The 25,135-nt window shown below is 39.0% G+C and overlaps 1 protein-coding gene and 2 pseudogenes across 1 annotated transcript; all 3 read left to right on the forward strand.

Annotated features, from left to right (window-relative positions):
• Positions 1–5,587: 5,587 nt before the first annotated feature.
• Positions 5,588–11,025, forward strand: LOC145765417 (uncharacterized; annotated as a pseudogene).
• Positions 11,026–11,125: 100 nt separating this feature from the next.
• LOC145765428 (uncharacterized) lies at positions 11,126–11,857 on the forward strand. The gene has a single exon (XM_082577252.1). It carries the CDS (start codon positions 11,126–11,128, stop codon positions 11,855–11,857), a length of 732 nt encoding a protein of 243 aa, XP_082433378.1.
• Positions 11,858–11,957: 100 nt separating this feature from the next.
• On the forward strand, positions 11,958–13,814 carry LOC145765438 (uncharacterized; annotated as a pseudogene).
• The last annotated feature ends 11,321 nt before the right edge of the window (positions 13,815–25,135 follow it).

Below are 25,135 nucleotides of genomic sequence, written 5' to 3' on the forward strand. Positions count from 1 at the left end.
GGTCCAGCTTAGGCTACACCTCTAGGCAGGGATAGAGAAACCATTTAAAAAGTAGGCTAGGTGGGCGCAGTAGTCAAAGTCAATACAACTTCTAGGAGGCAAGACCCCCCATACCATTGTTGCATTTCTAATATTTGAAATCGTTTACACCCGGAGTCGACAACCTACAGTCCGTCAAGAAAAATCCGGCCCGCCGCTTTACAAATTACAGTATAGCAATATGTGGCCAAGCCAGTGGTTTATTACAGTATAATCGAATAGAAGAGTAGGGGAAGGTGGGGCAGGACGGGACACTTAACTTTAATCGATGTTTTGCAGAATTCCTTTTTATCAATATCGGTAACTTTGGTATCATGTTATTTCTATTGCACACCACTACCAACCAGCAAGATACAAAGACTCAGTTAGTATCGCATGACCTTATAATTAACAAAAACAAAAAAATCAATTTGTCCCATCTTGCCCCACACCTGGGGCAGGACGGGACGCGTATTGTTCATATGAGGAATCACCTGTAAAACCACAAATCTACTGATAATATCTTGTAATTTCAAAAATGACTTGCATTTACAGCACACGTAATTACATCAGGGCAAAATGACAGACTACTTTTTTCCATATAAATCACATACACTTATACGCCCATTATAAGCAGAACAGATGTCCCATCCTGCCCCAAGCAGCTCTGTCCCGTTTTGCCCCAATGACTGACATTTTGAAATTTTTTGTTTGTTTATTATATATGCAACTCACATCTAAAAAGTCAGATGCACCAAAAAGCACTTTTATTACTTTATCTCCAGACCATGTATCATCTTCCAAATTTTTCTGAAATCATGCTAAAATGTGAAAAGTTTTGATAAGATTTCTTATAGCAACTAGCCTCTAATCAGTTATCTTGTTGCCACGACCACGTTTTTTCTCTGAACATCTCTTTTTTTTGCAAGTCATCGAGAATCATGGTGTCCTTTAACATCTAAATGGGTAGAGGACGTTAAAGCTAATACTTTTAAAAATATCCACGGTGTCCCGTCCTGCCCCACCTTCCCCTAAGTACTTTTCATTGATCATTTTAGTAAGGCCGCGTGTTTGATTTGCAGCGTTTCTGTTTGTATAAACAAAGAACTCAACATAGAGCGCCATTATGATACAAAACATATTTTTTCCAAGTTAATGGGTCAAACAAGGAACGGCAAAGTTAATCTACTCAAAAATAGCTTTAACACAGCAAATTTCTCTGTTACAAAAGAAAGGAAAACCAATGAATCAGAAATTTTTTTTGCTAGCTACAAAGTAGCACAATCAATAGCAAAAGACAAAAAATCGTATAGTGATGGAGAATTTGAGAAAAGGTGTAGGCCTAAGATGAATGTTATTGAAAACATGTCCAGATAAAAAAAACAAAACTACTTTTCAGATATAAGTTAGGCCTAAGTCTTTCAACAAGAACCGTAACTGGACGAAAAGAAGAGATATCGGAGAACGTAGGCTAACATCTAGCAAAAAGTTATTGTACAGTATATCTAGGCTACAGTTTTTCGCAATTTTGTTATTGTAGGCTACATGCATGATTCAACATAAAAATATAGTTTTGATTAATTGAATAGTTTGTATGTGCGGTTGCATTTTATTTGACATTTGCATAGGCCTAGGGCTACCATATGTCCTCTTTTAGGAAGATTTGTCCTCTTTTGTCATAAAAAATGAATTGTCCTCTGAGGACACTTGAAAGGGAACGTTCAAATATTACGTAACGCTTTTTTTTCCGAATTTTTGACCCCCCTCCCCCATGTAACGCTTTTTCACTACGAATTCAGCACAAAAAACTACCATTCCGTACTCGAAAGCGTTACGTAACGTTTTGCTTGAACCCCCTCCCCCCCCCGATGTGACGCTAACGTAACGCTTTGCATAAACCCCTCCCCCTCGAAGGCGTTACGTAATATTTGAACATTCCCAAAATGCTCAAATGTCCTCTTTTTTGCATAGCTATTATTTTTAACAAAGTTTTATTTTTATGTGACCTTGGCGAAAGCTAAATAAGGCTAAGCAACGATACCAAAAAGGAAAAGTAGGCTATGTTTTCTGTGAGCTGTGGCAGAAGTAGGCTATCCTTGTTTAAGGAAAGTGTTTATTGACTAAGGTTGACAATACATTGCTTGCTGTGGATATGGTGGATAGGCTACACTTATTTCTGTGGCAAACGAAGGCAGTGTTACTCGATGACCATGTCAGATGTATTTTTATTGTTCGACTCATCTATTGATGATGTTAAACTGTCCGATCTATAGCAGTGGTTCTCAACCGGGGGTCCGCGAAGCGATTTCAGAGGGTCTGTGAAGATTTTCGAGTTTGCAGCATGATTGATAATTTAAAAATTGGTTGGTTGTGCTTTGTTTGTGTATTATCGTCATTTTCAAACTGTACTTCCCAACGTACTGGTGCGTCGTTTGAAATTTCAAAAGATATTGCACAAAGGTTTGGTTCTCAACCGGGGGTCCGCGAAGCGATTTCAGAGGGTCTGTGAAGATTTTCGAGTTTGCAGCATGATTGATAATTTAAAAATTGGTTGGTTGTGCTTTGTTTGTGTATTATCGTCATTTTCAAACTGTACTTCCCAACGTACTGGTGCGTCGTTTGAAATTTCAAAAGATATTGCACAAAGGTTTGGTTTCCTAACTAAAAAAATATCATATAAATGAATTAATTTTTTAGTAAGGCTATGTTCAACTTACTTCTTTATAGTTTATGTTCACTCTAATGTATGATGTTAAATACCGTGTAGTTGCTTGGTTTTATATGTCTATGGGAACGTTCAAATATTACGTAACGCCTTCGAGGGGGAGGGGGGGGGGGTCTATGCAAAGCGTTACGTTAGCGTCACATCGGGGGGGAGGGGGTTCAAGCAAAATGTTACGTAACGTTTTCGAGTACGGAATGGTAGTTTTTGTGCTGATTTCGTAGTGAAAAAGCGTTACATGGGGGAGGGGGGGAGTTGAAAAAACGTTACGTTGGCGTTACATGGGGGAGGGGGGGTCAAAAATTCGGAAAAAAAAAGCGTTACGTAATATTTGAACGTTCCCTATGGTTGAAGAAAGTCACCTCTCTACCAAAATTGTATTAATTCTTTTTAGACAGGAGTCTATTGATCAATGCTTAACTTGGAAATACAAACGTTAGTCAGCAGTCTATCACCACTCACAGTTTCGCAATGACAAAGATTATAACGAATTAATATTGATTGGAAATGAAAAAAGAAAGAAATTTTTTGTAACGATTGCAAAAATTTTATTGATTTGTGAGAAAATTTATAGAAAAACATCAAATCAACATAATGTAGATTACTGATTTTTGATGCTGTGTGCCAACATAAAGCTCATAACATAATTCCGTCAATGTCATCAATCGTCATAATTGCGTGGCGAGTTCAGCAAATTCTTCTAAGCGTGTCGTTTCGAAACTTATGAAACATTTGATTTCATTATAGGAGAAGCGATATACTTAAATTTCAGATAATTTTTTTAAGGGTCCGCGACCGCCTTGAAAGTGCCAAAAAGGGTCCGCCAAAACAAAAAGTTTGAGAACCACTAATCTATAGGCTAATGCTAGTGCAAAGGCGTCACCTGATAGCTAGCTTGCATTAGCTTTGTTTAAATGATGAAACATTAGACATGAACACTAAACAGAATAGTTCAACTATTGTAAAACTATAAATTTTTTTAAATGAATTATTAAAAATCGAGAATTTCTTCATCTGCAATAAGCTATAGGCCTAGCCTATGGCTCAAAATGTAAAATGCATGTTTTCTGTTGAGAAAATCAAATGAACAGCACAATGTTCATTGACTGAATCTGACAAATACATATGTTACGTTTTTTATTTGTCACTTTTGCTACATAGGCCTATAATCATCTACGACAGGGGTTCCCAACATGGGGGCCATAGCCCCCTAGTGGGCCATAAGACTTTTTCAAGGGGGCCATGAAAAAAATTGAAAAATAATATTTTTTTTTAATCCAACACTATATAACAAAACAAATAAATTAAAATTTAATAAAAATACTAGTACCGGTTACTGTATAAACAAGTTTTTTAATTAAAATGTCTCCTCTTGAGTTTTTCAATAGGTTGAGAAAAATAGGGGGCCATTGATTTTTGAAAATTTTCAAAGGGGGCCACGGTGTAAAAAGAGTTGGGAACCCCTGATCTAATAAGATGTAAAAATTGTTTAAACGTAAAAATCCACTGGCATTTTACTTGCTTACTAAACCTGTCCTCTTTTTGGGTGATGAAAATATGGTAGGCCTATCTAACCATTATTTGAGCAAAAAATCAAAAGTAGGCCTAAGTTTAATCTTAATGAAATTTTTGAAACATACTGAAATTTCTTGCCCAGATTTTTGACTACCGGTAATTGAAAAGTTTTGGGTTGACGTTGCACCCTTTGCCTATGAACACCTGTAGCCTAACCTATTAGGTAGCCACCTCCTATTAGGTAGCCACCTAACCTATTAGGTAGCTACTGATCATCAATGGGCTAGTTAGCCTACAATAAACACGTCGGCAGCAGTGGCCGAGTGGTTAGCGCGTTGGGCTCGCAGTCGAGAGCCTACATGTTCGACTCCAGCCACCCGCACTTGCTGTTGTTTCTCTGGACAAGAAACTTTACGATAATTGTCTTTACCCAGTGATCGATTTCGAGTGATGGGTAGTAGGCTACCAAATATAAGTCATAAGTAGAGTAGACAACCGGAAACAGACATTGCAGTCGGCTGCAGCGTGGGTCAGGTGTACGTCGGAAGGCGTACACCGATGCATAGCGCTCAAGTCCGCTTTCCCGCAATGCAGGATAAAGATAATCAAACAAACAAAAAAAAATGTTCACAAAGTTTAATAGCAATGAGACATTTGCCTTGTCTCCTCTCTTGAAGGGATTTCAGTTTAGGCCTAGGCTACGTTAAAATTTTTATGTGGGGAACTAGCCTATAGGGGGAAGGTGGGGTAAAGTGGACCAACGGGGTAAAGTGGCACCCCGCCTTTTTTTTCTATTAAAGTTTCACTACTGTGCGGATACCATTAGGTTTAGTGAAGCATGACGAAAAGTAGCTGCACACACCATTATTCAAGGTTTCATGGTTTAGAAGACACAAAAAAGCACGGAAATTACTTTTTGCACCCTCTGATCTATTGAAAGGTATGTATGGTAACTTAAATCGTATCTTATGTGCATAAGGTAGAAGTTCTTTTGAATGATAAAAATGAGCCTCACTATATCACGTACGCATTACGTAGATTCACTCTTGTTGCTGACTAGCCTAAATTTGGCCAACAGTTAAATTAATAGTAATGTAGAGATGGGGTAAAGTGGACCAGTGGTGGTCCACTTTACCCCATCTTAAATATTTTTCTTGTTTATGATTTCTTGACCGAATTAGGTGCTGTGTTACTTATAATCTTGTAGGATATTTCACACAACAGCTGTGTAGGCCTAATTAGCACTCAAGTGGATAGTTGTTCTGATATCCCACCAATCATGATCGAGTAGATGAGCTGGTTCTTAACTTAGTTGTATTCTTGTTTTTTAGAATGCCTCGTTATCACCAAAGGACATCCACCCAACAATCTTGGACCGAAGAGGCTATGGCTGCGGCTATTCAGGCAGTAAACGAAAAGAAAATGGGTTACCTCAAAGCAAGCAAAGATTACGGAGTTCCCAAGACCACACTTATAGTCTGGTCAGTTATGCACGTTTTAGGGCTGTTTTGTGCAAATTTGGGTAGACATTTTTCATATGCATTTTCAAGTTCCTTAGACACATCAGACTCAAAATCCGTCTGGAGCCCGAAAATTTCGGGGGTGGAAGGTCCCCAAAATGCCGCTCCCGTTTGGGGGGTAGTGACGGCTAGAGCGCATGTAGAAAAATTGTTTTATTTTTTTTAAATGGCATATGAGTACTTGTTTGGGGGTAATTTGACCTGAAAAACCGTTTGGAAGCATCAGTTTTAACCCAAAACAAATCATTGAAGCAGATAATGGACAACAGTTGTCCAAAACACTAAAACCGTATGGATAAAATGACCGTTTTTGTGTAGGCTACGTGGCAATATGCGAAAGCGGGAGGCAAGTTTACAGTAACCTGGGCAGTGAAAGGGGTGAGAATTTAGTTTTGAATTGCATTTGCACCAGTCAGTCACAAAAGAGAAAATCCAACTATAGGCCTACTATTCCCTACAGGGAATACAAAAATTGGATTCCTCTTTTGTTTAGTCTATTTCCAGCAGAGAATAGAAAAGTTTGACTTCCCTTTATTCAGTCAATAGACACACCATTGCAAGAATTTTAATCTTTCTGAGTTACGGTATGGTACATCTTTTGTTTGTCTCATATAATATGACCTAATATTGATACAAACCAGGCAGTGTAATAACTATCCAATAGGCTATGAAAACTGATTAGCGTTAGAATAAACAAGCTATCACTTTTGTGGTTCTGACTTGCTTCAAGTGTAATTGTACGACAGTTGTCAACGTTGTTTCACCATTTCAATCATTTCACCATCCTGATTACACTAATTTGCCAGAAGCAGCCAGAATATGACAAAATACACTATGCATGACTTTGAAGAATCATTTAAAGAAAACATTCAACTGATACTCCAACAACAAAACAGTGAAGAAGATTACTGCTGAATGTGAAGGATGCTGTCAGCAATTACTACAATGCAAAGGGAAGAAGAAGATTACAGTACCGGTACTCCTCCTTCATGGGTTGCATACCATACAACTAAAGCAAGAGATCAAACTGCAAACATCACAACAATCAATAGCATTCTTCCAATAATCGACCATGTGAGTCATAGCTGGGATTTGCAACTACACATTATGAGCATTGCCAAAGATTATACAGCATATCTGAATCCCGGCCAGGTCGCTGTTGGTTGTTCACTGTTCAGATCAACCACTGTACGCAATGAAGAAACAGATACAGTGGTTATGTCCAAACCAAGACGATTACTTTTGTTTCCTAGGTGGATTGCATATTGAACATACTGCTCTACTCTGTGTTGGACAGCTGCTGAAAGGCACTGGTCTTGATACGATTATCAACTCGACTGCTTTACATACTGTCGGATTGACCAATGCCATATGTGATGTGAACCACATTAAAAAAGCAAGATACGCTTTGCAAATGACAGCAGTATGCTTGAAAAAACTTTCAAAGGATGCTTATGAACTATCAGAACATGAAGACGGACAACAATCATTCCAAGATTGGTTGTCTAAAAGTAATGAAAGTACAATGTTCAAGTATTGGTTCAACATTTTACAAATCATAAAAACAGTTCTATTGTACGTGAGATCCTTGCGAGAGGCTAACCTTCCACTTTTCATAGGCACAATCGAAGAATTAATAGCCTCCTCCATTTTTTTGCATTGGTGGTCACAGCGGTAAACCATAATCTCTTCGTGGGAAAATTGTAACATAAAGTTCCCGGATCCGTTTGTCTGCATGTAGTGACCGAAAAAGAAACACTCCTTGAAACGTCTATTCAATAAGTGTATTCCTGTAAAATTAGCCCGCGGCTATCGAAATCGAGATGCAACGCCGTACACCTCTAAAAAAACTGTCACTACGATACAGATTACTTGGATAAAAGACGGAGAATTTGTCCAGCTAGCAAGCACCAAATAAACCAGTTAAATGTGCGACCGACTTCCAACAAACAACTTCAAGAATGAATCAGAAAAATTTGTGATAACTCAAAGGCACGTCAGCAGTTCGTGTGACGCAATATTTCATGTTTAAACAGGTTTCAAACTGAAACAGGTTTAAACCAGTTTAAACAGGTTTGACGCAAGTCTTACGAACGATGGTGCAATTTTGGCTCATGTTTTAGGAATTTCCATGACGTAAGATTCAGTAGACTTGAACGGTTTTTATATGACGTTTGATTAGGTGAACAATTGTCTGGAACAATTGGATCACATCAATTATGCTAGGTGGTCGTCAGTCTTCATACAAAACTTAAGATAAATCGAAGTGTTACACATTCTATTTGTTTGAACACTTTATGGCTGGTCACGTTGTTGTAAATTTTGAGACAGCAATTCTTCAAAGTAGCGTTTGACCAGCGCCACGAGCAAAACAACAAACAAGTAAAGCATCCCAAGGAGGATATATCAATCTGGTCAACAAGGAAGATCTAGACTTTCTACGCAAGATCGAGATATCTCTTCCAGAGATGCTTCACTACCTGGAGAAAGTCAATGGTAAGAATAATACTATGACCAAGCAACACAAAGAATGTTCAGCGGCATTTATCGAGCAGTTTGTGCAGGACTGTTAAAAGATATACAAAAAGCTCCACATTAACCCATTCAGCAGGCAACAACAGTTTACAAAGCTGAACTCGTCGGCCATTTTTCCAGTAGAGGTTACTGTTGATTGTAAGAAAATCTTTGACTTGGGAAAGGCACAGTAGCCTACAACAACTTCAAGAAAACCCGTTTTGTTGAAGGGACAGATGATGTAATCATCATCATCAACCAATTTTGATTATACAGGCCATGAATTAATCCTCATGTCGAGGGTGTGGCCTGAGGCTGTCTGTCGAGAACGAAGTCTTCCCCTCCACACCTCGCGATTTATTGGGTTGGCATAGTCCATGTTCAGGGTAATAAAAACACCAATCAGAAAGAACGCTTTGAAGTTGCCAAGCACTGCTGGGAAAATTCAAATGGAATGCCCCAAAGTGATGTTTCATCCTGCAATGATGAACAAACTTCGTGATGCCTGTTGGAACAGGAAAGAACTTGCAATAGATGTTTTTTGCTTCGAATTTACAGGTTTGAAAGAAGGCCTTTTATATTCTTTATGTCTACTTTTTCTGTAGTTTTGTTTTATTGTTAGCCTGCAAATTAGTTGAAAGTATTTCGTAATATGCGTACAATTCTTAATGTCTGTATTTTTAGGGTTACCAGAGTGCCTGGCAACCAAAGATGGCTTACTATATCACAACCCAAAATCAAGGATCATTGATTGCTTGACAAGCAAGTCAGTCACTTATCCAGAAAAGGCAGATGAGCTTGTGGTTGATCTTTCTGTCATCATTCGAGCTAAAGCTGCTGCCGTGGAAAAGAATTCTACATTTGAGGAATTTACAATAATGGTCTTAAATGAGACAGCCAGCATGGGAGAAAAGCAGCACAGAATTGACTTGGTTGCAGATCAATACCACGCCTTAAGCATAAATAGCATTACAAGGAAACAACGTGGGTCGGACACTAACCCAGAACTTAAGTTTGAAAAAAAGGATCTCTTACCGCCAAACTTTTCTGGCTCATATCTTACGAACTCGGCAAACAAAACGAGATTGAACCAACTTATTGCTGACATCAGCAAAGAGCATCATTGGTCACGACTTGGGTATATTGTTTTTTCATGCATTTGCTGGAGGAGATGCAACAAGCTCCTTTTACCTAATTTCTAAACGCAGCTGGTTCCATATGTGGAAGCAATATCCTAAAGTGGAACAACTCACAAGAGTTTTCCAAAGCTTCAGCTGGCTACCATCAGAAGCATGTCTGACTGAGAGCATGTCAGATATTGCTGATTTTGTTTCATTTGCATATGCAAAAAAAGAGGCCAACTTGAATCGACTTTGGTAAGAGCTGTTCGTCTCATCATCATCGAATGAATTAAGGGACCTTCCACTTACACTTGATGCCCTGACTCTACATGTTCATTGCAGCGCGTATCAGGCAGGATGGATAATTATGGGGAAACACTATAAATCAGTCTGTTTGAACATTGAGGTTGGGTTAAATTGCAGAATGAGCTGAGCATTCAGTGGACAACAGTTGCAACAGCACAACATTTAGAAAGACTGACGAAGACTTGCAAGTGCAAGATAGCTAAATGTGACACCTGTCAATGTGCAAAATCAGGGTTGCAATGCCTTAGTTTTTGTACCTGTAAGAGACAATGTGCAGTGTAGCATGACACTGAAGAAGATCATTTCATTGAGTAAAACAAACAACAACTATATTATATACGGTACGGTAACCAACTAACCATTTGCAAAATATTGTGCTTTTTGACGTTTTTTTTGCAATTTTTCGCTATTTTAATGTAAATAACTGGCTCTGTGATGATTTTAGATGAAAATAGGTGCTTTTAAACGATTTTTTGGGCCAAATTACCCTAAATTGACTACCCACATGCTATAATTTAAAACATTTTGACATTTTCTTGTATGCGCTTCATTGCCTTGTAGCCCCAAAAGTGGGAGCAGCCGTTTGGGCACTTTCCACCCCCGAAATTTTCGGGCTCCAGACGGTTTTTACATCTACTGCACCTAAGCAACTCGAAAATATAGGTGAAAAATGTCTACCCAAGTTTGCACCGAAATGTGCATAACTGACCAGACTATTAGAAGAAGAGTTAAAGGAAATAATATTAATGCCACTGAAAGCAAAAAGGGACTTGGAAGGTTTCATTCAACATTTTCGAAAGCCCAGGAAAAAGAGTTAGTTGCACATGTGCTTGAACTTGAACGAAGATTCTTTGGGGTTACAAGGAAACACCTCCAATCACTTGCATTTGAACTGGCACAAAAAAATCACATCAAACTTAACTTCAGCATGGAAAAGAGACTTGCTGGTCCTGATTGGGTAAGTGGATTTCTTCAACGCAATCCTCAATTAAGCCTTCGCACACCAGAACCAACTAGTGCTGCTCGTGCTAGAGGGTTTAATCGTGTGAGTGTCGGCAAGTTTTTTGCTCTCCTAGCAGAAGTGATGGACTTGTATCATTTTAAGGCACACAATGTGTTTAATGTCGACGAAACTGGAATTACAACAGTTCAGACAAAGCAATCTAAGGTGTTTGCAATGAAGGGGAAAAAGCAGGTTGAAAGTATTACCTCTGCAGAAAGAGGCACATTATGCACTGCAGTGATTTGCATGTCTGCTGGTGGAGGTTATGTCCCACCTTATCTCATATTTCACACAACAGCTGTGTAGGCCTAATTAGCACTCAAGTGGATAGTTGTTCTGATATCCCACCAATCATGATCGAGTAGATGAGCTGGTTCTTAACTTAGTTGTATTCTTGTTTTTTAGAATGCCTCGTTATCACCAAAGGACATCCACCCAACAATCTTGGACCGAAGAGGCTATGGCTGCGGCTATTCAGGCAGTAAACGAAAAGAAAATGGGTTACCTCAAAGCAAGCAAAGATTACGGAGTTCCCAAGACCACACTTAGAAGAAGAGTTAAAGGAAATAATATTAATGCCACTGAAAGCAAAAAGGGACTTGGAAGGTTTCATTCAACATTTTCGAAAGCCCAGGAAAAAGAGTTAGTTGCACATGTGCTTGAACTTGAACGAAGATTCTTTGGGGTTACAAGGAAACACCTCCAATCACTTGCATTTGAACTGGCACAAAAAAATCACATCAAACATAACTTCAGCATGGAAAAGAGACTTGCTGGTCCTGATTGGGTAAGTGGATTTCTTCAACGCAATCCTCAATTAAGCCTTCGCACACCAGAACCAACTAGTGCTGCTCGTGCTAGAGGGTTTAATCGTGTGAGTGTCGGCAAGTTTTTTGCTCTCCTAGCAGAAGTGATGGACTTGTATCATTTTAAGGCACACAATGTGTTTAATGTCGACGAAACTGGAATTACAACAGTTCAGACAAAGCAATCTAAGGTGTTTGCAATGAAGGGGAAAAAGCAGGTTGAAAGTATTACCTCTGCAGAAAGAGGCACATTATGCACTGCAGTGGTTTGCATGTCTGCTGGTGGAGGTTATGTCCCACCTTATCTCATATTTCACACAACAGCTGTGTAGGCCTAATTAGCACTCAAGTGGATAGTTGTTCTGATATCCCACCAATCATGATCGAGTAGATGAGCTGGTTCTTAACTTAGTTGTATTCTTGTTTTTTAGAATGCCTCGTTATCACCAAAGGACATCCACCCAACAATCTTGGACCGAAGAGGCTATGGCTGCGGCTATTCAGGCAGTAAACGAAAAGAAAATGGGTTACCTCAAAGCAAGCAAAGATTACGGAGTTCCCAAGACCACACTTAGAAGAAGAGTTAAAGGAAATAATATTAATGCCACTGAAAGCAAAAAGGGACTTGGAAGGTTTCATTCAACATTTTCGAAAGCCCAGGAAAAAGAGTTAGTTGCACATGTGCTTGAACTTGAACGAAGATTCTTTGGGGTTACAAGGAAACACCTCCAATCACTTGCATTTGAACTGGCACAAAAAAATCACATCAAACATAACTTCAGCATGGAAAAGAGACTTGCTGGACCTGATTGGGTAAGTGGATTTCTTCAACGCAATCCTCAATTAAGCCTTCGCACACCAGAACCAACTAGTGCTGCTCGTGCTAGAGGGTTTAATCGTGTGAGTGTCGGCAAGTTTTTTGCTCTCCTAGCAGAAGTGATGGACTTGTATCATTTTAAGGCACACAATGTGTTTAATGTCGACGAAACTAGAATTACAACAGTTCAGACAAAGCAATCTAAGGTGTTTGCAATGAAGGGGAAAAAGCAGGTTGAAAGTATTACCTCTGCAGAAAGAGGCACATTATGCACTGCAGTGATTTGCATGTCTGCTGGTGGAGGTTATGTCCCACCTTATCTCATATTTCCATGGCAGCGTATGAAAGCAGAATTGCTTGATGGAACTCCTCCTGGCACTGGTTATTCATGCCATCCTTCTGGGTGGATGCAGCTTGATATTTTTACTTCTTGGTTTGAGCACTTTTTGTCGTTTGTTAAACCAACTGAAGAACATCCTGTTCTCCTCATCCTAGATGGTCATATGACTCAAACCAGAAACTTACAATTCATTGACATGGCAAGAGAAAATCATGTTACTGTTTTGTGCTTACCCCCTCATTGTAGTCACAGACTGCAGCCCTTGGATGTAACATTTATGTTTCCTCTGAACACTTTTTACTTACAAGAGATAGAGAAATTCTTTAGAGACAATCCGGGGAGAGCGGTAACGCAATTTCAAATTGAAAAATTATTTGGAAATGCCTATATCCGTGCGTCAACTGCTACCAATGCCATCAACGGTTTCAAGAAATGTGGAATTTTACCATACAATCCTGAAGTTTTTGGAGAGGCTGACTTTGCTCCATCGGATGTTATTGATAGGCCTATTCCTTTTGATCCTGCTACATCCAACACAGAATCTTACTCAGGCAATGTTGAGACTAGTTTAACTATCATCGACCATGTAAGCCCAGATATAACCGGTCATCTGGAGATGACTGAATCGTTACCCACACAGCCGATAGATGTAGGCCTACAGTGCTCTTCTCAAGATGCAAATTCCAGTTTCACGATTAGAAGTCCTGCTAAACTGCTTCCTATGCCAAAAGCAAAAGATATTCGCCAAAAGAAGCAATCTAAGAGAGGTGCAACTGCTATTTTGACAAGTTCGCCGTACAAGAATCAGTTGACCGCAGTGAAACTTAGCCGATCTTCTGTATCAGGTGGCAGCAGAAAAGCAGGATCCTCGAAAAAGCGGTCTGTAAAGAAAGCTTCCAGATCACCAACGCATCAGAAGCAAGACACTATCAATGAAGGTGAAAATAACACTGATGCTGAATGTTTTTACTGCAACGAAATGTATTCAAAATCATCAGAGAATGATGGGTGGATCCAGTGTTCCAAATGTTTGCGGTGGGCGCATGAAGCCTGCGCTGGTTGTAATGAAAAGGATGACAACTTTATCTGTGAACTCTGTTTTTAAAAAATTTCTTCAAAGTTTGATTCCTAATGGACTTATGAACTGCAGTTGTGAAATAAAAAAAGTTAATTTTTTTGGCAAAATCAGTGAACTGTGCTGAATTAACCCTTAGGTATTCCACTTTACCCCACCTTCCCCTACTTAGGATTTTGCATATGGAAATTTGATAGGTTGCTTGAGATCACACCAAACACAATGCCATTGAACTGTGCAAAAATAAGTTGGAGAAACTTTAGGTCAAATTGGTAACGGTGGTCTCATACTTGATTCAAATGTAGGGTGAGAAGATAAGGTTCTCATTGTACTAAGCCTTCGGCACTAAAAATACTGTAGCTTTGCAAAAAAGTTTGGAACTTAGATGCCGAAAGCACATTTGTGGTTAAGTGAAGTTAAAAAGCTTCGTTGTTTCTAGCTTAATAATATGCGTTTTTGGTAAATTACAAGAAATTCTTTTCAGCTTATTTCCGATAATTCCTTTTAGGCTGACTTGTGGAGTCATTGAACCACCGACGCTGGCAGTAAGCTATAAAGTTTTTCGTTTATTATATAATGTTTTTCGTTGTCATAAGCAAAACAAATCATCCGCTTGGCGTCACTGGTGAAAACTATTCTCAAAAGTTTGCTGCGCAACTGCATCGTCCATGCCAAGAATTGAATAACTGTCGTTTGTTTATTAAAATCCATTTTCGAATGTTTATCAACCGTAGTCCGTAGGTTTACTATTGGAGAAAGCTTTTCCGGTTTAAAGACTTGTGCATCAATTATTTTCTAGACCAAAGGCAATCATTGCCGTTTTTCACTAAAAATTTAAAGTAGGCTACATTTAGGCCTACCTTAATAATGCTATTTCCTTTTGAAAAATTATCACTATACAAGTAGCTAATCGATAAAATAAAAGACGAAATTGCTAGCTAGGCTAATCATGGCCACCTGGAGATGCGGCCTGATTTGTCACATTTTGCAGATTTTGATTAGGCTACTGCTAGTGCTTGACTGACATTTTTTGAGATGTTTTTACTTTTTGCGGTTTCCTAATGACATAAAACTTTTTTGTTGCCTTGGGGAAGCAGTAGCAAATGAGAAAAAGTAAGTTGAAATACGCAAAATCAGACTGTTATTGAAAATTAACAGTCTGACTAAAATCTTCGAAATCAAATTTTCTTTGTTTTTCAACATGTGAGAATGTTAAAACCTATTGTGTCATCTGGGGAAAAGAATAAAGAAAGCGTAAAAATCTAATTTTTAGAAAAATTTATTTAAACGTTCGCCCAAAGTTAGAAAAACCTGGAAATTTCTGCACAATGTGACAAATCAGGCCGTATCTTTAGGTGGCCATGGGCTAATCAATTCAGGTTTTATTTACCGGTACCATGATAAAAAGTTGCTGTATAAAAGCATCATTTTATTGACAATATGTTAAAACATAACTCGCCAATTGATTGCACCTTCTATTGTTTTCTTAGGTAGTCTACTAGCTACTCACTGCAGTTGTGTTATATGGAAATCTTAGAATGTAATGTAATGGTCTTACATGAAATGAAGGCCACTACGTGCTTGAATTAGCTCACGTGCAATTATAGCTTACTAGCAGTAGCTAAATTTATAAGCAAGGTTTTTTCGGAGCCCACTTGGCCGCTATTGAAAGTTAACATTAGCGTAGCCCATGTTTTTTCGGCATTTTTTTAGCAAATATAGATTTTCAATTTTGTAAGCCTGGTGGAAATGATTATTTTTTCTTTTATTTATGATACAGCTAGGAATATTAATTTTGGCAAGATAAAAAATAGTAATGTAGATTGATAGGCTACTTTTGCAAAAACATCTCGCTTCATATAGATAATAATTATTTAGACTCAAAAATACTTTAGTATAAAAGGCTCTAATAGTATAACTGCTGTATTCTTTGAACTGAACTTTTGAAAAAATTGATATAGCCTACCTGTTATAAAGTTGTACTGAGGAGAATTTGATATTCCAAATCGCGATATGCAACACGAAACTTGGCGTAGTTTGGACTCGTCGTACATCTTCCTTGAATATAGAATTACCAGGCAGTGCATCATATGGATCCGCAATTGAACTTCTCTCTATAGCACCAGCTTGCTGGATGAGCAGTTCTTTTACGTTACATTACCAATTTCATTATTTTTGCATAGCAGTTATTAACTTTGCTTTTTTCAAGACCCGCTCAACCCAAATGCATCACAATTAGAGATGTAAAAAAAACGTTTTTTTTTGTTTTTAAAAAAAACGAGCTCGTTTTTTTTGTTTTTTATCGTTTTTTTTGTTTTTTATTCGTTTTTTTTTTGTTTTTTTTACCTATTTTGACATTAAGTGTCACAATATGCAGCAATTAGGGTAAACTCATTGCAATAGCGTCTCTTTCAACAAAGAAACAGTCTCATAACTCGTATAACTTACTTTAAATCAGACTATATGTCTGGTATACGCCTATTTTTTCATTGCAATTTTGTAGATCCCAAGTCTCGACACACGAGCCATAAAGATTTCTCACCGTCTGAAATAGCAGTAACAATGTCCTATGGTTGGCACATCTCAAGTATTGTCTGTAATTTGGTCGAGCCAGTTGTTAAATGCAGTACCACACTCGTGTACAGTTTTGAAGCCACCTGGGATTTTGGTTAATGGGCATATTAGGACCAGGTGGTCAGTGTCCTGTTTTTCTACTTAACAAAGGCACTTTTGACCAGCACTCCACACCTTTTCCAGTACAACGTCAAGAGGTTGTTCCAGTTGATGTGCATTTGGTGCAAACTTGATGAAAATCACACAAACGGTTCTCGAGTTATAAGTGAAGTAACCTTGGCCACTAGGTGGCTTCATAGATAAGGAGCTACAGAAAAATGGCAATATCTCAAGAACCGCTCAACATATTTGGATAATTTTTAGCTCTACCCCATGTTTTCTGGGGTGGGCTATTTGTTTATGAACATTAAAACAAGTTTTGGCAACTATTTTTTCAGATAAAAAGAAATTAACTTCTTGTCGTTATGCACCAATAAAACCATGATGCGTAACTTTAAAAAAAAATTTTTTTTTTAATCGGGTAGAGGAAAAATTGATGAAAAGTTTGGCAAAAACAGTGTAGTGCTAAAGCCCCAACTTTTAGCCCAAATCACATTTAAATGTAGTGAAAGATGGAAAAATTTTGATGTTTTTTATTTTCCCTGAAGAGGTTCAATACTCCATTGTGATGTCATAGTTATGTTTGTTTTCCCTTAATCACACCATTGTGCTGTCATAGACATTTTTAAAAGAAGTATGGTTGCACTTATCTATCCAAATTGAACTACTGTAGTTTTCAGGACTTTGAGACTTTAGCACTTTTCTGTTTTTGCCAAACTTTTCATCAATCTTTCCTCCACCCAATAAAAAAAAAAAAAAAAAATTAAAGTTACGCATCATGGTTTTATTGGTGCGTAACGACAAGAAGTCAATTCTCACTCCTTTTTACTCCAGTGTAGTTCCCAAATAAAATAAGTTTTCATCTTTGATGTTTGTTTTGTATCTTTATCCTGCATTGCGGTAGCCTAGTATGGGTAAAACTTTATTCTTGTCAGGAAAAGTATTATGAAGCATTTATTCACTATGTGAACACTGCGAGCAGTGCTGAAAAACTCCACTTTAAAGGGAAACTTTCTTCATTCATGATTGGTAGTTACTAGCAATAGTTAACATGGGTGGTGGGCATTTGAAAGGAACATTAACCTTTTCTGACAAATGCACTTACTTTTGACAGCTAAAAATATCAGTGATAAGATCTCTTGCATTATGTCACAAATGATCTGCAGGAAGCATCAATGACAAAATGTCTAAGACCTTACAACACACGAAAAGAATACTTCTGTTTCAACATTTATAAAGCATATTCATCGTTGTTAAGCTATCACTTAAAAAACATGTTTAAACAAGCTATTGGCAATAGCTTGCATTAGTAACTTACCACAAACAAGGTAATGTGTGTTCTGAATACTGCCATCTTGTTTTTGCCAAAATTTCGTCAACCCATTGAGTGTGTACAAGAATAACCAGTAGGCTTACCGGTATACTAACATCGTAGGCTAACTTCCATAAAAGGAAAAAGAAATTAACTCATCTACATTGTCATATATCAAATTGCATTAATTCATGGTTTGTCAGGTCTACTGCCACAAACATGCCTGAGAATGAAAAAGAAAGTGAAACAACGTAGGCTATAGGGCTATGCAAAAAACGTATGCTGCTGCCAAGCACACACACTTAGGAATTTCAACACACCAATAAAACCAATTTTACTAGTTTAATGTTTTTCAAGAGCACTGTAATGAAACTAAGCTGCAAATTGTAAAAAATTTGCAACTTTTCCAGAAAAATATGAAAAAAAAACAAAAAAAAACAAAAAAAGCGTGTTTTTTTGGCCCAAGTTTTTTTGAAAAAAAACGGTTCGTTTTTTTTGCATTTACAATTCTAATCACAATACATTCCTTTTATGGCACACACTCAAGAAATTGTATACAGATTTGTAGCGGTTTCGGGTAATCACGGCCACCATAAGCAATTGCGTCATCTTGTCGGCTTGCATTGCTTTTGCAAGCTGCGTTCTGCGTCTGCATTACACTGGCGCTCGATTTAGAAAGAATTCTTCAAGAGCTACTTAAGCTTCTGTCGCTATTTTACGAGCTGCAAACTTCCTCAGATTGTCACCGTTGTTATAGCGCAGCGGTTCCCAAACATTTTTTTTTTTTGACGGCGCTCTTTGAAAACTTATAAACACTCTCGGCGCCATAATGAATTCAAAATTTTGCAAATTTAGATTTGTATTACAAACAATACTAGTTGAATAATTTGGCTAACTAGTCTTTTAATTAACTTCTGACTGATTCTAGCAGCACAAAAATCCGAGAAACACCATCTGCTGTTCTGCAAAGACTTATTTACTTTGCGAAATGGGCCTAAAAAGCGCATCGGTCTAAACTCTAAAACACGTTTTAACGTTAACGTTTTGTCGCTTCTACCTTTTTCTAGATTTTTGCTATGTTGACGTGTAGATTGTAGTGTTTTTGCTGTGGTGGTCAGAAATAAAAACAACTGAACTGATCTGAGTAAACTTACTATTGTGACATTGACAATGATATTGTTTTGAGGTTCTATTACTTAATGAAAAAAAAGCAAAAAAAGAAAGAAAAAATATACATGTTTGTTGTTTGAAACACAAGAATCGTGCGTTAACTTACATGTAGGCCTACAATGGTAGGCTAGGTGTGTGCGTGTTTGTTGTTTGTCAGTTTCTGCCCTAATTTCAAAGTTATGCTCCTGAAAATAAACACAAGTATCACACTAAAATAAGTAAAAATTGTGAATATTGTAATTATAAGGCTATGCCCCAACATAACGTTAATTTCGTTGAATTTCTTGTGGTGTTTCTCAATTTCTTTTTAATTACAAAAGTGTTCCTAAGCTGAAAAACAGGTTGAGAAACATGCAATAGACGACAACACAACATTTTAAACGCGAGAGAGGAGAACAGCGAAAAACGCAACAACTTTCACATGCTTTCACGGCGCCCCTGGCAAAGTTTCGCGGCGCCCAGTTTGAGAACCGCTGGTCAAATGTTTTGAAGGTTGCGATCAATCCCAACAACGCCGAATATCACGTTTATGTATGACGTTTTCCATCTTTTTTTTCATGAAAGCCGGCTTGCGTTGCCGAGTGGTGAGAGCGTCTGCGCGACGCTCGAAAGGACGTTGGTTCGACACCGCTCCAGAGCACGCGGCTGTGTCTTGGCAAGACACTTCAAGGCATGCCAAAACAATGGAAGCAGCTGACTCGATAACTGCATAGTTCCTTTGCTGCTTCCAGTCGTCTGCTGTGTTGCATATGTAATCGCAGTGTACTGTATGTTGTCGCAATGGGCGCAAAATAAAACATGTTATTATTAACAAAAAAAAAGAAAAAAAGAAAGTAAATGTCTTCATCACAAACCAGTAGAGAAATAGGCTATGACATGTGCCTAACTCTGTAAACCAGGCATGCACATTGCACAACCCAAAACGTTACAAGAGCCGCAACAGAAAATTTTGTTTTTTAAGAGTTGTATCATGGACTTCTTAATGTTTGTTAAAATGTACCAATATTTGGGCAAACCATGTTAAATAAAAAGCCGTAAACTGTCTTAATTAGAAAAATAAAATTTTGCATAAAGTATATACTGTAAAATTTTCATTTGTGCACTGACATTGACATGTTGTTTGGATAGTGGCGAAGTTTTTTTTTTTTTTTTTTTTTTATTCATGTAACTGAACAGGTTGATTTGGGCACTCACCAGCCATATGAAATTATTTCAATCTGATTAATCCTTCTATGAAACTGTCTGTATTAACATTATTCAGTTTTTTTTTTCCAAAATTAATTTGGTTTATTCATGCAACTGTTACGGTGCATGTTAATTTTGGTTGTTACAAAATATGATAAAATTTGAATCATAAAACTGCCCCAATTGCCATAATCTATGTTGTGTTTTTAGCTCATTCAATCAGAGTCATACTGGAATTATGTTTTATTATAAAATTGCACAACCAAGATATATAGTGTGAAACCTGCAAAGTAAGCCCAAAACGAGAAGTGCCAATTAACAAAAGCAGGCGGATGAATATTAAGCAAAAGAGAAGACCTGAGGGAAACGAAAACAAAGTACATCGTTTCAATGCAAATAAACTAAAATACATAAGACCTCCCCAATAAAATTTATGACCACCCATAACGAAGAGGTGGTTGGCGTCTTCTCTTTGATCGCCTTAATGTTTGTTCTTGATGCGATGACGATGATGGATCGTCGGTCGCAATCGGCGTCGATGAATCCTCGGTCGCAATCGGCGTCGATGAATCCTCGGTCGCAATCGGCGTCGATGAATCCTCGGTCGCAATCGGCGTCGATGAATCCTCGGTCGCAATCGGCGTCGATGAATCCTCGGTCGCAATCGGCGTCGATGAATCCTCGGTCGTAATCGGCGTCGATGAATCCTCGGTCGCAATCGGCGTCGATGAATCCTCGGTCGCAATCGGTGTCGATGAATCCTCGGTCGCAATCGGTGTCGATGAATCCTCGGTCGCAATCGGCGTCGATGGAACTGGAAACTCGTCAGCTGTCGATGACGACGTGAAAGTAGTCTCTCCTGGGTCCTCGTCTTCCGGTGAGGTAACGCGAACGTAGCTGGTCGATGTGGCGTCTCCATATTGGACCTCGAGGGTCCACTCGAACCTGCAAACTACGACTCCGTGTCGCTTCACCACGACGGCAGGAACCCACCGAGGGCTTCGGCTTTGCCTGGAACCAAAGTATAAAGCATAACAAGGATCACCAACATCGAAGTTAATTGTTTTCCGGTTTTGTTTCCGAGGCGAAGGACTCGTCGATGGTTTCGTGATCTGAGCTGAGGAAGGAAGTAAAATATCTAATTTAGTACGTAGTTGTCGGTGGTTTAATAACTCACTGGGAGAGTAACCACTGGCATTAGGCGTACGGCGAAACTGCACCAAGAATTGAGTGGTGGCACTTTTAGGCGGTAACGACGATTTTCTCAACGCCTGCTTGAAAGTGCGCACCAAACGCTCTGCAGCACCATTCGTAGCTGGATGGTATGGTGCTCCAGTGATGTGGACTATACCCCTAGCTTTACAATAATTCTTGAAGTCTTCTGAGGAAAACGTAGTCGCATTGTCTGAGACAATGGAGTGGGGGTATCCAAAATGGGCAAAATCCTGCTCTAAAAGATCAATAGTAGCAGACGTCGATACGGAAGAAGTTGGGTGAATAGAAGGATACTTACTATAAGCATCGGAACAATAAGCCAATTGGAACCTAAAAAATTAATAGCGTGATCGACATGAATTCGACTCCAAGGCTTCTCTGGAGCTATCCATGGGTGGATAGGAGCCTTGCTTGGTGCAGCTTGATGCTCACCACATGTAGTACATGTTCGGCAGAGGTCGACAATGTCCGCATCGATATTGGGCCGGTAGACTGCTGTCCTGACCAGCTGTTTCATTCGCTGCATGCCGAAATGACCTTCGTGTAAAAGAGAAAGAATATCTTTGCGGAGTTTAAAAGGAATAACTACTCTAGAACCATATAATAAACAACCATAACATGTTGTTAGAGAATCAGCAACTCTTCTAAACTGTTCGATTGGATCGTTAGAATTTGATTTCGCAGGCCATCCTTCTTGTGTAAAGCGAATGATTTTAGACAAGACTGGATCCTTGGAAGTTTCCTTGCGCAAAGTAGAAGAATCGGAATGACTAACCTGCGAATCCAACGTATCAATTGCGCAGACAATATCAACATCATCTGCACTTTCCTCCCCATCAAAAATTGTGTCATCGTTGGACGGAAGACGGCTCAAGGCGTCAGCATTTTGGTGATGCGTTGTTTTGCGATACTCTATAGTATAACTAAATTGACTCAAAAACAACGCCCAGCGTGCTAACCGGTTAGCCGCCAGCGAAGGGGTAGGTTTATCTGGACCAAAAAGTGAAAGTAAAGGCTTATGATCTGTTACCAAAATAAAATTCCTACCGTAGAGGTATTGGTAAAATTTCTTCAAAGCGAAGATGATGGATAAAGCTTCCTTTTGGATTTGGCTGTAGTTTCTTTGAGAATTTGTCAAGATTTGACACATTGGCTATTGGCTTCTCGCTTCCGTCCGGGGAGCGGTGAAACAGTGTGGCGCCAATGCCCACGCTTGAAGCGTCGCATGCAATTCCTAAAGGAAGCAACGGGTTACAGTGTACGAGAACATCGTCTGCGGAAAGAAACGTTTTTAATTTTGCAAAAGCGCATTTTTTTTGTGTTCCCATCTCCAAGGAACACCACTCTTGGTTAAATGATATAAAGGTTGCGCTACCGTAGAAAAATCTGGGGGCATAAACTTAGAATAAAATTGAACCGACCCCAGAAAAGAACGTAAGGTACTAGCATTGGAAGGAGCAGGCATGTTCAGCACAGCATCGACTTTAGGACCCTTTGAAATCCCCTGTTTAGAAAGAACATGACCTAAGTACTCGACATTTGCCTGGGCAAATCTACATTTTTCCTTCCTACATCTAAGACCTTTCGAAGATAAACGATCGAGTAGTCGTTTAAGGTTCTGGAAATGCTCTTCCGCTGTAGCTCCACTTATCAAAATGTCATCCAGGTAGACTGCTACACCTGGAAGGTCACTAGTTAAATCATCCATTATCTTTTGGAAATGGCCTGGGGCAGAAGAGATGCCAAATGGCATAACATTTTGCAGTAAAACCCCTCTATGGGTACTTAATGCCAATGTTTTTCGACTCTTTGGACCTAACCTAATCTGGTTATAAGCATCTGCCAGGTCAATCTTAGTGAATCCGTGGCCAGTGGCCACCCCCTAGTTTACGCATTAAATCCTCTGGAAGAGGCAAAGGGTGCCTGTGAGTTTTAAGTTGTGGATTAACTGTCGAAGAATAGTCACCACAAACCCTTAATTTGGATTTCTTACCTTCGGTAGAAGCCTTGCGAACTGGTACTACAGGAGTTCCCCAGTCGCAAAATTGTACAGGTGTCCAGATACCTTTTTCTATGCCGGCGTCATAGGCAAGAGCTAAGTCTTCTTGAATGGCGAAAGGCACTGGTCTGGGCTTTGAAAACACTGGTTTACAATCAGAGTTAAACTCAATCTCTAATTCGTAATCCTGAAGACAACCTAACTCAGGTTTAAATAAGTCTTCGTATTGGTCACATAACTTGGAACATGATTTTTGCAAGTTAAAATCTATGTCGTTGTGACGATGAACAGCATGTAAAGATGAAGAAAAGAACTTATCTGCCGAAATATCTAGTGCTTGAATAGCATCACGCCCTAATAAGTTAAGGTTAGGGATTTCACATACCATAAATTGAACTGTGGTCGTCTTTCCCGATTTGTTGCAGCTCGCTTCGGCAGTGAAAGATCCAATAATAGGCATCGAGTGCTTACTTGCCGACTGAAAACGCAGCTGCGGAGTCTGCAAGATAGGTTTTTGCCTAGCTGCGACCAAACTTCAGAAGAGATGAAATTTCCCCCTGTAGCTGTATCAAGTTCCATTAAGACGGGAAAAGACTTAATAAAAATTTGAACCTCGAGTTTAGGAACTTTACTCGACGAATTATGAACAGTATTGACCTCCTGTATGCAGTTGACCTTAGAAGAATGAACTTGTGCGGCTTTTTTACGGCATGCGGATTGTACATGCCCTGTAAGTTTACAGAAATGACAGACCGCATTTTTAAATCTGCAGTTGTTAGCAAGGTGATTAGAGTTACCACATCGATAGCACTTACTTTGCTTGTTCGCATTAGCATTGACCACCGTAGCTTTCTTGAAAGAATACCGTCTATCGGCGCCTTTAACTTTATGTACCACCGACGGTTCAGTGCCAAACACCGTCTCCTTAGCCACTTTTGCAGCGTCTTCAGTTTCTATGGCTATTTCAAGAGCACGTGAAAAAGTAAGATCGTCAGGTTTAATTTTAAAGAGAGCTTTAAGAACTGCTTCGTTTCCTACCGAGCACATAAAACAAGTACGCAAAGCTTCATCTAAAGGATTAGTAATAGAAGAAAAGTCACACGTGGCAGCGGCTTGCCTTATTCGTGCACCCAATTCTGGAACAGTCTCACCTGGTTTTCGCTTCAAGTTGCTCCAGAAGCGAAATCGTTCACGAATAACGAAGCGCTTAGGGTCGAACTGTGCCTTCATGTAATTCGAAATTTCCTCCATTGTAAGTTCATTGATTGGCTTTGCTGTAGACTCTTGTGCGGCCAGATTGAGGATCATCTTGTAGATGCTGGCTGACTGGTTAGTGAGGAAAACTTGAGCCTTTTTATCATCAGGAACGGACTGTGCTTTTACAAATGTGCAAAAACGTGACCAATAATCAGTCCAAAGTTCTAAAGTTGAATCAAACTCACAAAATTTAGGAATAGCTTGAGATAATCGATTTTGGTTTTCTGATTCGCATGGAATTTTGAGGGCTGAAATTAACTCCTTCAGTTGTTCTTCATGATGACGTTCTTGCTGTTGCATTTGTTGTCGTGCCTGTTCTTCTTGCTGTTGCCTTTGTTGTCGCGCCTGTTCTTCTTGTTGCTGCATTTGCTGTCGCATATGTTCTAGCTGCGACTGCATTAATTCCACCACCTTGTCCATATTGTAAATAATTTTAAAAAAACTAAAACTTGTAGAAAGTAAAACTCGTAGGGACTAAAACTGAACACTTCTGCGTACCACTGTAAGTTTCTCGTTTAGACGTTCAGCATCCCATCCTCGTCGCCAAATAACTCTGTTGTGTTTTTA

The sequence above is a fragment of the Aplidium turbinatum genome, chromosome 1 (assembly GCF_918807975.1).
Source record: "Aplidium turbinatum chromosome 1, kaAplTurb1.1, whole genome shotgun sequence".
Taxonomy (NCBI): Eukaryota; Metazoa; Chordata; class Ascidiacea; order Aplousobranchia; family Polyclinidae; genus Aplidium; species Aplidium turbinatum.